This window comes from Ochotona curzoniae, unplaced genomic scaffold (genome assembly GCF_017591425.1).
Source record: "Ochotona curzoniae isolate NIBS_2020 unplaced genomic scaffold, NIBS_Ocur_1.0 contig_605, whole genome shotgun sequence".
Classification (NCBI taxonomy): domain Eukaryota; kingdom Metazoa; phylum Chordata; class Mammalia; order Lagomorpha; family Ochotonidae; genus Ochotona; species Ochotona curzoniae.
The window spans coordinates 840,361-853,016 of record NW_024466491.1 but is presented as its reverse complement, the minus strand read 5'-3'; the positions used below and the strand labels follow the sequence as shown (position 1 = coordinate 853,016).

The window sequence follows — 12,656 nt, the reverse complement described above, 5'->3', positions numbered from 1 at the left end:
CACACACACACACACACCCCAGCTCTCCGGGCCGGTCTAGACACACACACAGCCCTGTCACCTTGGCCACAGGGACTCCCAGACACGGGCGCACACACACACACACACACACACACACCATCTGAGCAAACCAAGCCGAAGCAGACGATGCTTGCCACACTCGGGGGGCAGCGACAACAAGCAGGGCAAGGTGGACCACACTGAGAGCCACACAGCCCGGCGGCCGAGGCCAAAACACAGCAGCCAGAAGCCAGCAGCCAGCACCTGCCCATGGACAGGCTGGGAGAGGGAGTGTCCAGGTGCCCCCGGAAAAACACATACACACGTGTGGCTGACACAAACACACACACGGGCACACAGCCTGACACATGGGGGCAGCTGTGGTCAGGCCAGTCATACCCACCACACTGTGCAGGCACAGCCCACGGTGGGTCTAGCGTTAAGCGCATCAACCGATCCTGCTGGCTCCTGTGTGTGTGTGAAGACACACACACACACACACACACACACACACACACACAGAGTTCAGCCACAGACCACACACAAGCACGCAGGCCACAAAGCGTGAAACACGTATTCATCAATAAAGGCCTGTTGTCCCACGACTCTGGCAGTCTGTTCCATGAGCTTGTTCATGGTCTTGTACAGCGGTCGCTGTAGGGTGTCTTAGGGTCACCGCTGCTGTGGCGGTGGCCGCCGACGCCAGGGCAACGCTGGCTACGATGATGGATGTTATGATGCCAAAGTCTGTTTTACGTCTGATCAGGCCAACAGAGGCCTCTCCGTTAGCCTCGAGTGGCGCAGGCAGGATTCCGGGCAGCCACATGACAACAGCGGAATCGTCCTTGCCATTCCAACACGCTGTTAGGGTGCAATTCACTTTCCTGTAAGGGAGAAAGACGGGGGGCGGGTAACACAGGCAGACACGGGCTTACAATGCAAGGAGCTAAGGTTCACCCACACATGGAGTCCTCAAATCCTGAGGCGTGATTGAATTAATAATTTCCATAGGAATAATTGCGTCCCTGAATAAGAAAAAAAAAAAAAAAGAGGGGGTGGGCATGCAGTGCGTGCCCGTTCCCCACAAAGCTGCCACTTAGAAAAGGCGGGAAATATCGGGACCTTGGTGCTCATAGGAGGAAGAAAAAATAAGAGGGGTGCTTAATGATGTATGAATATACTTCTTTTTTTTTAAAAAAAGATTTATTTTTATTATTTTTTCATTGGAAAGGCGGATATACAGAGAGGAGAGACAGAGAGGAAGATCTTCCGTCCCATGATTCACTCCCTAAGTGAGCGCAACGGCCGATGCTATGCTGATCCGAAGCCAGGAGCCTCCTCCGGGTCTCCCACGCGGGTGCAGGGTCCCAAGGCTTTGGGCCGTCCCTCCACTGCTTTCCCAGGCCACAAGCAGGGAGCTGGAAGGGAAGCGGGGCTGCCGGGATTAGAACCGGCGCCCATATGGGATCCCGGGCGTGCAAGGCGAGGACCTTAACCATTGCGCCAGCGCGCCGGGCCCCTCTCCTTCTCTTTGCAAGTCTGCTTAGCAATGGTCATAAACAAACCTTAAAAGCGAGTTGTGCTTCCACGCTAACTGGGAAAGGGATATATTTGTGGGTATTTCCACACCTAGGATTGGTGTGAGATCAAAGTGGAGACCAGGACAAAGTGTGTAGCTGCTTCCTCTTCTTCTGGACTTTTTTTTTTTTTTTTTGGAGGGATGGGGCAGTTCAAGTTGGGATGCTACTGCGTGATCTCACCCAGCCCGTTTCATAACCACCTGGATGCTCAGAGTGCTTCCTTGACAAGGTCTCCAATGCACATCTCATGGGGCACTCCGCCTGGGATTTTGCTGTCCACGGAGTTGGACAACATGACGGCCCCTGCGGCGGGTGAGGATGCCGAGCAAACATATTTTCCATCTTGTGTTTTTCACCTGCATAGGATCCTGCACCGGCAGGGCCCCGGGGACAGGAGCGCTCTGCGTTCCTCTAGGGAATCTGTAAGTATTCAACTGGAGGACTATTAGACGGGCCCCTCCCGTCCACAGTCAGCACACACACACACATGATGCACGCGTGCACCTGCCTCACCATGCCTGTCTTCTGCCCTGCTCCTTAGCATTTTGCACAGAATCCCAGATGCTGCTTCCGCTGTTTCTCCTTCTCATCCTGCAGCTTCCCTGTCTTGTGTGCCGGGTCAATCTCTCCAAATGCTTTTCCCTAGTGGACCACGGCGTGTCCAAGGATGGAGACGTGATGCTCGCTGCCTTCTTCCCCGTCTGTTTATACTACGTCTACGTGAGTCCGCTCTTTCCGGCGGAGAAACCTGCCTTCAGACGGTAGGCGTCCTTTGCTTATATCTTTGATCTTGAAAGTCCTGCTGGTTACCTGTCATGGCCCCGAAAGCTGGGAGGCGAAGGTAGTCCACATTCCTGCGTGGGGGGGAGGGAGGTGGTATCACTGACCTCTTGCCCCCAAACATGGGGGTGTCAGTCGGGGTCTGATGGACACAGCACTCTTGGGCCATGTGTCTGAGGAGTCGGGGAAGAAGTTCTATGTGCTTCAGAAAGGGATGCTACCACTTTCTGTGCTTTGAACTCCACAGTCCTCAAGCCCAGGGTTCTCCCGGTGTGGCATTGGCACCCACATGGTGTCGGTCACTTAGCTCCTCCACACGGGCTGTCCCAATTTCCTGCTCGGCACTGCACACTGGGGTAGCCTCCGTGGGTTTCCTTGACCAGGGAATGATAGTTGTTTGTTTGGGTGTTGGCTGGGAACACATTGGGAGGCAGGGATGTCATGGCTGGCTGGGGTGCTCACAACCTCCGCCCTCGCTTAGCCCAGGGAAACAGTGGGTTCATTGCGTGCCACAAGTGGACTCAGAGCCTCGGAGAACCCAACCTGTTGGTGGGCACTGAGTCAGACAGGCAAGGATCCAGACCCCTGGTCAAGCTCCTTACTTTTCACTCACCACAGCCTGGGCAGAAGTTCCTCCCCCCCCCCCCCCAAGAGGAGAGTTCCCAGAGTCTGAGAAAATAGCTGATTTGTTTCTGCAATCCCGCAGAGGTCAGGGGGCACCTAGCTTCATGAAGCAGAGTGGGTGCCGAACACTGCAACACCTCCTGAAACCCCCTCCCCAGGCCATGTACAATCAGGGTGGACAGCAGAATGCCCCCTGACCCAGGATCATCTTGGGCACCTGGCCACGGAATCTCCTTTCACCTTGCTCTGGGAAGAAGGCATCCCTGTTGGCTGGCAGTCAGGGACAGTGCTGTCCACTGCTTCACCCATCCTTACCCAGTGCCCACTGCAGCCCAGCGTCTGTCATGTGGGATGTGCACATGGAACTCCCTGGGTTTCCATGGCATCTTCCTGCAGCAAGGATTAAGTGAGTTTTCTCTGTATCCAGCCCTGTGGGATCTCTCAGCTTCCCGTTTTCTATCTAGGCTGTTGCTATACTCAATAGAAACATACAGACATTTATTTTCAAGGAGAAATGACCAATTTTCCATCATTGTGTGAGAAGTAGAGCGAGGGCCGATACATACAGTTATACATTTATCATAAAAGCCAAAGAAAACAATTTCCCAAAAAATGCCCTGCACAGAGTCACTCACAAGAGAGCTATTCCCCATAAATTGCCTATTTCCAGATGTGTTAGTCCCAATGAGGTCCAGGGTGCTGCGGGGAAACCAGCATTGGAATGGAAGTGCAGTGTGTTCACACAGTGCCAGTTCGCTTTCACCCCCTGTCTCAGTGGAGCTACTGTTTCTTCACATGTCAGGACCGGAAGCCGAGAGAGCGTTTGCATTCTGACATGCTGCTGTGTTAAGTGAACAGGTGGGAGGACCCCAGGGTTCGTTCTTATTGGGGAGCCTGTTGGGTTAGCACCTCTCGCACATGCCTCTCACACACCTTCATGCCTGCCTCCCTTGCTGTTTGCAGAGCCCACTCGCCTGGCTGGTTGGCTGGGCATTTTCAGAGCACCCTGCCCAGCCTTCCAATACCCTTAGAATCTGTTGTAAGCATTCAGAGCTGGACTGTACCCTGACCCTGACATTGCTTCTTCCTGTCCATTGCGGAGACAGGGAGGTTGAGGATGGGTGGCCAAATCGAAACTGGAGTCCCAATGAAACTTCTGGATGTAACTTGACAATAGGATGCTGGACTGTCTTGCACTGTCTGTACCAGCAATGTCAGGACTCACTGCAGTAACAGAATGATAGATTATGTCTGTTCATGAAAGACAACACTATTGTAATAGCACAGTGAACATCAGTCAGGGGGAGGGGTTTGGGTAGGAGTTACGGAATCACAGACCCTATAAAATTGTAACGTACAATGAAAGAATAAAGGATAAACACACAAGAATAGAATAGCAGACAGGTCACAAACCAGCATCCATATAAGATTTGTACGTGAAACAGAGACTTAGTCTAACATACCGCAGTGCCAACCCCGATGCATTCCCAGGTTAAAGGCGTGTAATGCAATGTGAAGTCTCTTGCCCCTGTGAGGGAGCCGTTGGGTCTATGTATCACGGCACCCCTACGCAAGCTGTCCCAGTTGTGATTGGTCTTTCCGTTGATTAACTTCCCTTTACCGAAGGAATCCTTGGCAGGGAGGAGTGTCCATGCCTATCCCGTAGTTGGCATTAGATATCAAACTTGAGAACGTGGGAGAGGCAGCTGTTTCCCAATAGGAACAAAGATGACCACATCGACATTCAGAGCGAAATTCGCTCCCTCTGAACACACAGCCCGTTATCACCACTACGCCCTAACCCGTGTGGCTGAACCACAGAGCCCTGTTGTGTAGGATGGCGGAGGCTGCCAGGCAACAAGCAGCATGGCCGCGTGTTGTGGAGAGGGGAGTCTTCATGCTTTGTACTCAGCAGAAGGAGAGACTCAGCATTTACCCTTGCTGCATTGCCATGTGGACAATTAAGCCCAGAATGTGCTCCTGCCAGCCAAACCACCTCCCATGACATCAACTGAGCTTCTACAGAGACTAGTGTGAGACCGTGGCCGGGAGAACCCTGGAGTTCCTAAGTTCCACAAGTGACGAAAACAGGTGTGGCCATGATGACCATCAGGGTGGCCGTGATCTTCATTAGCTGGGTGTCTTATCCCTAAGGATGTGATGACCGCCAGGGCGGACCTGGCCTCCCTAATGAACAATCTGCTCTATGTGCAGCTTTCAGCCCAAGAACTTCCAGCACGTGCTGGCCCTGATGTTTGCTGTCGAGGAGATCAACAGGAACCCCCACCTGCTGCCCAACCTCACTCTAGGATTTGATCTCTACAATGTCATGCCCAGCGACATGAGGATCCTGAAGAATCCACTCGCGTGGCTGACGGGGCTGGACGGAGGCATCCCTAACTACACGTGCAGGAGAGGGGCCAAGGCTGTGGCGGTGCTAGCAGAGACTGGAATTGCAGCGCATACGGGGATGCTGCTGGAACTGTACCGAATCCCACAGGTGAGGGTGCCTGGGAAGGGGAGAGAATAAAACCCACTCCATTGAGATGCTCTTCCCAGACCCACAGGTTGTCATGAGATGGGGTACACACCGCGGGCACAGAGGGTGCTCTGAGCAGGAGCGTGCAGGATCCCCAGGATCCTCTCAGGCAGCACAGAGCCCAACTGAGAAGGAGCTAGGGGGCTTCTCTGGATATATGCTTCTGATTGCTGATAACCCAAAAAGGTCTCAGACACAGAGAGAGGATGGAAACTGAAATAGTCTCATCTTTCAGCCCAACCCAGCCACCATAACACCTGCTATACCATCACTCACATGTTGTACCGTTTTCCCTCCCCAGCTCACATTCGGCCCTTTGGATCCTCTTCTGAGCGACAGCAGCCAGTTTCCCTCCGTCTATCAGATGGCCCCAAAGGACACTTCTCTGGCCCTCGCCATGGTCTCCCTGATGCTGCACTTCGGCTGGACGTGGGTGGGGCTGGTTGTCTCGGATCACCAGGAGGGTGTGGCGTTTGTGTCTGATCTGAGAAGAGAGATGCAGGAGCATGGCCTGTGCCTGGCCTTTGTGGAGCTGATTCCAGTGCAGCAGCGTTTTCAAACTGCATTAATTTTTGCACCCATATTTCGCATCGTGGCATCAGCAGCTAGTGTGGTTGTTCTATTGGGTGACACGGCATCCTTTAGGAACTTTTACCTGGCATACTATCTGATAACGGACAAAGTCTGGGTCACAACCTCCCACTTGGAATTTGCCAACATTGCACAATACTTCCTGCTGAACACCTTCCACGGGACCCTCATCTTCTCTCACCACCACAGCGAGATCTCAAGCTTCCGAACGTTCCTACGTACGGCAACCCCTGCCAAGTACCCACAAGACATTTACCTTGCCCTGTTCTGGTCTCTCGCCTTTAACTGCTCCGTTTCCGAAGCTGACTGCAGGACGCTGCAAGGCTGTCCCCCAGATGCCTCTCTGGAGCGGCTGCCCTGGCATCTTTTTGACATGACAATGAATGATGGGAGCTACTACATATATAATGCGGTACACGCTGTGGCCCACTCTTTGCACAAGATGCTTCAGCACAAGTCAGAAGCACAGCCGCCAGGGACTGGTGGGAAGGTGGTGACTCCCCACTGGCAGGTATGCTGTCTTCCTGGCCTGACAGGTGCTCCAGCTGACGTATTTCCCTATGGGCTCCTTCATGTGGGTATATTCCTCCCTGCAGAAGCCTCTGGTTCTGTTCCCACTGTAGGTGTGCAGTGTCTGGGAGGTACAGGGACTGAAGGGCAGAGGTTTCTATCGCCAGCCATGTGCCATGGACCAGAGAGATTAGGTGCAAGGCCAGTACCGGGGCTGCGGCTGCAAAGGAGCTCAGCTTCCCGTCCACTCAGTTCTCTCTCTCTCTCTCTCTGCATCTTGAGGAGCTCAGGACTCTAGTGGACAGTGGGCATGGATGCTTTCTTATCATGTGAAACCATTGGGAGGTGGGTCACACACAAGCACATCGAACAAATAATCTAAGGTGGAGAGCATAGAGAACTGTCAAAACCTCCCACATGCTGGTGTGGGATGGGTACCATCTTTGTCATTTTCTCTTTGCTTGATTGGGAGCTGACATGAGCGGATGGAATTCTCTGTGCTCTCTCCTTGGTGTGATGCAGTTCCTCCAGGAGGCAGTGGTCACAAACAGAGGCCCGTGTCTTCACGCGTAGTCCGCCATCTCACAGGATGATGTGTTTCTTACAGGAGATGCACTCCATTCTCAAGAGCCTCCAGTTTGCCAATCCTGCTGGCGACCCTGTCCATTTGGACCAGAAAAGAAAGCTGGCTGCAGCATATGACATTCTCAACTTCTGGAATTTTCCAGAAGGACTCGGCCATACCGTCAAAGTGGGACACTTCTTGCCCTACGACCCACCAGGCCAACGGTTGTCTCTCTCTGAGGAGCTGATAGAGTGGCCCACGGGGATCACACAGGTGAGTTCATCATGCGGCCCCCTCCGCAAACTATGACATCATCAGGATGCGACACTTTGCCCCATGGTCTCACCAATCCCCTGAGGGGCCTTAAACCACTCCCTCTTCCACTTCAATACTTTCTCATGTTCCCATCCTCTGAAGGATGGAAAGCATACACAACTGTTCCCTATAGGTGATGAATCTATTGCCCGACCTCCAGGCATACAGAACACAGCATAAACTCAGTGTATTAGAAATCAGATATTCACAATTGAAGTTTGTGGGATTCCCAAAGTCTAAATCAGTCTCCTGGGAATGTTTTCCTGACCAGCCCCACCCGTGACCAACAGATGCATCATTTTCCACAGATCCCATGCTCGGCGTGCAGCCCCAGCTGTGGCCCTGGGTTCAGCAGGACCACCCGGGAGGGAGCGCCCACCTGCTGTTTCGACTGCACCCGCTGTCCAGACAATGAGATTGCCAATGCGACCGGTAAGCGCATGTGTTTCTCATGAAGAACTGCTACACCTGTTTTTGCTGTTCTTGCATTTGCCCCAAAGAAATACGAAGACTTGGGGGTACCACTCCAGAAAAAATTCTTCCTACATTCAGAAAGTAATTAGTTTACATAATTAGGAATAATCCTACTAAATTAGGAGCTCTCCCTGCTGCAATGTTCTTGTGTTACCAAGACCATGCAGAAGAGACTGAATGACACAGGAAGGCTGGTGGGTGACATGGAGGGTGAAGCGTGGCATAAAATAAGACCAGAACAACACGTACGGAAGGGGCGGACGGACCCTCCAAACACCAAGTGTAAATAGCAAAGTGGATCCGTGAGGGCGCACTCAGCAAAGACCCTCGAGACGGGAGGTGAAGGTGAGGGAAAGTGAAGAAAATATGAGACAGAGTCTAATCAACAGCGTCAGGTGGATTCTTGTACAGAACAAAGCAGTATTATGAAGCACCAGGACGATGGTTCAGGAGGAAATGATAAGGATGCTGACTGTGTGTGCGCGTGTGTGTGTGCGTGTGTGTGTGCGTGTGTGTGCGTGTGTGTGTGTGCGCGTGTGTGTGTGCGTGTGTGTGTGTGTGTGCGTGTGTGTGCGTGTGTGTGCACCCTGAGAGTTCATTCAGGCTGAACAACACTTAAGACACCTCTGTAAAGATTCTGGAATATCAATGTTGAATCATAGTGGTAGATTCGTCCATCGTGTTCTAGAAGCTGCACGAAATTGCGAATTCCTGTGGAGGAAGATTATGAGATATATCAAGGAAGCATCGAGCGTTCCAGATAGCCTGACTGTCATGTAGGAAACGCTCTTCTAATATTTGTGCTCGGTCAGCAGTGTAGCGGTGACTTGTAACTTTCACAAGGGGAAGAATGCTCATTTGCTCAAGGCCACTCGAAAATAAAAAAAAATGGGGTACTGTTTGAGAACCATTCATTTGGTGTGATTGAATCCTGCCTGGTTGCTTGAGCAATATGAAGTTTGTAAGGCACTTTCCAGAAATATGTGCACACACACACACACCCCAAAATAAGCAAAAGCACCTTCAGGTGTGTCTGCATCGGTGCGCACCCCAGAATTCAGCGTGTTCATCCCTGAGTTAGTCATGCTAATAATAATGTAACTACAGGAAAAATGATTTCATAAAATCAGCGCTTATCTGTGATGGATGACCAAACAGTAAGAGCAGCATCTCAATAACTTTACAGGAGAAGGGGCAGTTTTCAATTCAAACTTGTTTGCACAGTATCAGTGAAAGCAGGGACGGCTATGGCAATAGTTAGAAACCACACTGTTGTAAGAATAAAGAGTGTTACCTCTGTGACTAGAAGATCCACAGGAGGAATTGTTCAAAACAGAAGCAAACAGACAGAAAACAAAATGGGATCCCTGGAAAGGCAGTTGGTAGAGTGTTATCATTTTGAAATTACATTGCATTGAGATGGCATCGCTCAGGCTAATCCATGTGTTCGTAATCGCATTCAGTAGTGCCTGCATCCATGATTGAATGATTCTGATCAGGGTCATTTCTACCTACAAGCTCTGAGGTGTTGGAAAGCAAAGCTTTGAGTTGAGGCATGTACAGCCTTTAGAGATGAAATGCCCCCAAATCATATTGATTCTGTGTTGGAAGTCTTGTGCCACTTGGTAACTTGATGGAGTCATGCACAGACAGGAGAGCAGAGACTGAAACCAGTGGAGTGACGATGCATTCCCAAGGCCGAGAAAAGGTGAATTTGGAAATGCAACAATAGGCTTCCAGGTGATGGATACGTAGAATGTGATTACAACACAAGGTCCAGTGTGTTCCGTGAAGGAAGCGTGTTAAGGGAGGCTGGCCTGACCCCCTTCTGTCTGTCTGGAAGGCGACCAGTTGCCTTACTCACAGTGGTTTTCCATCACTGTTGGCCCCTTTCATGTTGTAACCCAGGTCATCCCTTGGAGATGCTCTGCTTCCAAACATGTATGTATTTACAGAGAGCGAATCAATTGCACATTATCAGCACTGCAAAAGTGGGATATTACCCCAACGACGCCTCCCGCCCATACTCCACACACAGTCTCCTAGTGCCATTTCTTCTCATAGTTGCTACTAAATATGACCAGGTGCTTTCAGCAAGTGACACTGAAACTCCACCACTCACCACCCCATCATATTAGCTTGGGAGGTTGGTTGAGGAGGTTGTGACGGAAGGGAGAGAAGTATACTGTTCAGGTAAGGCAGGAGCAGGCTGCCTGCTCACGCCACACATGAGGATGCAGCAAGAGTGTATGGCATACACAGGACCATGGGGATCTCTACCCCGATGGTCTTCCCTTCCAAGGTTGAAGAAAACATGAACCAAGAATTTACAAGTTTAGTAACGAAAAAGTTGAGGGCATACTTTTTGAAACCAGCAAGAACTTAACCAATAGACTTCATGGAAATCTGAGAATACACAGTGTTCTAAGCAGCACACAGGCTACCAAGTGGGGTGAAGGAATGACTGACTCCCAAACAATGGGGAAGGTGGGCGTTATTAATTGCCACTTCTTCCTAATCCTTTTTTTTTGGTATGCCCTCTCTCCAACAACAATTAAGGCCTAGTTACCCAAGTGGGCTCAGGGAGGGGCCTGTGAACCATACAGAACTAAATAGAAGTGAGCTGAAAGCATCTCTCCTTTCTCACCAGATATGGACCAGTGTGTGACCTGTCCTGACCACCAGTATGCCAATGCAGAGCATGACCGATGCCTGGACAAGCGAGTGACATTCCTGGCTTTCAAAGATCCCCTGGGAATGGCCCTGGCCTGCACAGCTCTGTCCCTCTCCATCCTCACAGCTGCCATCCTTGGAGTCTTTGTGAAGCACCAAGACACTCCCATCGTCAAGGCCAATAACCGCAACCTCAGCTACATCCTGCTCATCTCACTCCTCCTCTGCTTCCTCTGCTCCTTCCTCTTCATTGGCCGTCCCAACACAGCCACCTGCCTCCTGAGACAAATCACATTTGCCCTGGTGTTCACAGTGGCTGTTTCTGCCGTGCTGGCCAAAACCATCACTGTGGTTCTGGCCTTCAAGGCCATGAAGCCTGGAAGGACCATGAGGCGATTGCTGGTGTCAGGAGCCCCAAACGCTGTCATTCCCATCTGCTTCCTCATCCAACTCACTCTCTGTGCCATCTGGCTGGCAACATCTCCTCCCTTTGTGGACACAGATGCACACTCTGAGCATGGACACATCATCCTCTTGTGCAACGAGGGCTCCATCACTGCCTTCTACTGTGTGCTGGGCTTCCTGGGCTCGTTGGCCCTGGGCACCTTCACTGTGGCTTTCCTTGCCAGGAAGCTGCCTGACACGTTCAATGAAGCCAAGTTCCTGACGTTCAGCATGCTGGTGTTCTGCAGTGTGTGGGTGACCTTCCTGCCTGTGTACCAGAGCACCAAGGGGAAGGTGATGGTGGCCGTGGAGGTCTTCTCCATCTTGGTCTCCGGTGCTGGTCTCCTGGGCTGCATCTTTGTTCCCAAGTGCTACATCATTCTCCTACGGCCTGAGAAGAACTCTCTGAAAGGATTCAGGAATATTCATATCAAGAGCAGCTCCTAAGGCTGTCTCACAATTTTAGAATTACAAACCAAAGTTGACACAACTTTGCCTCTGCTCCTGATGTTATAGACTGAGGTGACTCAAGCTCGTTAGTGATGACATCTGTGTATCTTTTTGAAAAGCAGTTCAGGGTCGCAGTGTTCCCAGCCAGGCATTCAGAGATAGAAACACGCCACACTGCAGGCTAGACAACTCTCAGCCCTTCTTATTGCCTTCTGCCTTCCTTACTTCTCATGAAAAGCACGCATTATTTTTAATCTTAATAAACTACACGAGCTCTCACTTGTCCCTGTTCTTCCCCATTGGTCTTTTACATTCAAGTGAATATTTAGAATCTCTAGTTTTTCTACCTATAATTGTTTATCATTATTAATTTACATGTGTATAATATATTGCCTACAAAGTCCTTTAAAAGTAAATATCATTATCAAAGATTTATAATATGCTCATTGTCAAGCATCAATTTTCTTTACAAATGCAGCAGTTCTACGGAGTCGATGTTCCACTGTTTCTTTAACCACTCTGCTTTGGATGCACATCTGGATTGTCTCCACGTCTTTGCTATTGTAGATTGTGCTGCTGCAAAAGTAGGATTACAGATCCCCTTCTCACGTTCAGATTTCATTCCTATTGGGTATATTCCCAGGAGCAGGATAGCTGGGTCATATGGCAGGTTTATTTTTGCAATTCTCCAAGCACTCTCCATACTGATTCCCACAGTGGAAATTATTCAGCTATTAAGAAGAATGAAATTATACTATTTACAACCAGGTGGTCCCAACTAGAGACCATTATGCTCAGGGAAATGAGTCCATCACAAAAGAACAAATGCCATATGTTCTCTCTTATATAAGGAAGCCAACATGGAAAGTGTAACTTCAATAATCCGATCCATACTGTTTTTTGTTTGCTTGCTTTTTTTTTTTTTTTTTTTTGCTGCATCCCATGTGTTTTGATGGTTTTTATTTTAGTGTTGTTTATTCCAAATAATTTCTTTTCTCTTGCCGATGTCATCACTGGCTCATGGATCATACGGTGGTATCATTTTTCCCAAGAGGCTTTTGTGCTTCCTTTTTGTCACTCATGTGTTGGTTACTTAGTGGCACTTTTTTTT

The 12,656-nt window shown here is 50.2% G+C and overlaps 1 protein-coding gene across 1 annotated transcript; it reads left to right on the top strand.

Moving 5' to 3' along the window:
• Positions 1-1,873: 1,873 nt before the first annotated feature.
• Positions 1,874-11,542, top strand: LOC121162942 (vomeronasal type-2 receptor 116-like). Its single transcript, XM_040990165.1, has 7 exons — positions 1,874-1,892; positions 2,227-2,341; positions 5,199-5,484; positions 5,825-6,625; positions 7,235-7,462; positions 7,813-7,936; positions 10,629-11,542. Exons 1-7 carry the CDS (start codon positions 1,874-1,876, stop codon positions 11,540-11,542), a joined length of 2,487 nt encoding a protein of 828 aa, XP_040846099.1.
• The last annotated feature ends 1,114 nt before the right edge of the window (positions 11,543-12,656 follow it).

Excerpts from the sequence above, each read along its gene's own strand:
- LOC121162942 (XM_040990165.1), top strand. Across the intron at positions 2,342-5,198 it reads GAGAAACCTGCCTTCAGACG|CTTTCAGCCCAAGAACTTCC; the intron begins GTAGGCGTCCTT and ends CTCTATGTGCAG. Across the intron at positions 6,626-7,234 it reads TGGTGACTCCCCACTGGCAG|ATGCACTCCATTCTCAAGAG; the intron begins GTATGCTGTCTT and ends TTCTTACAGGAG.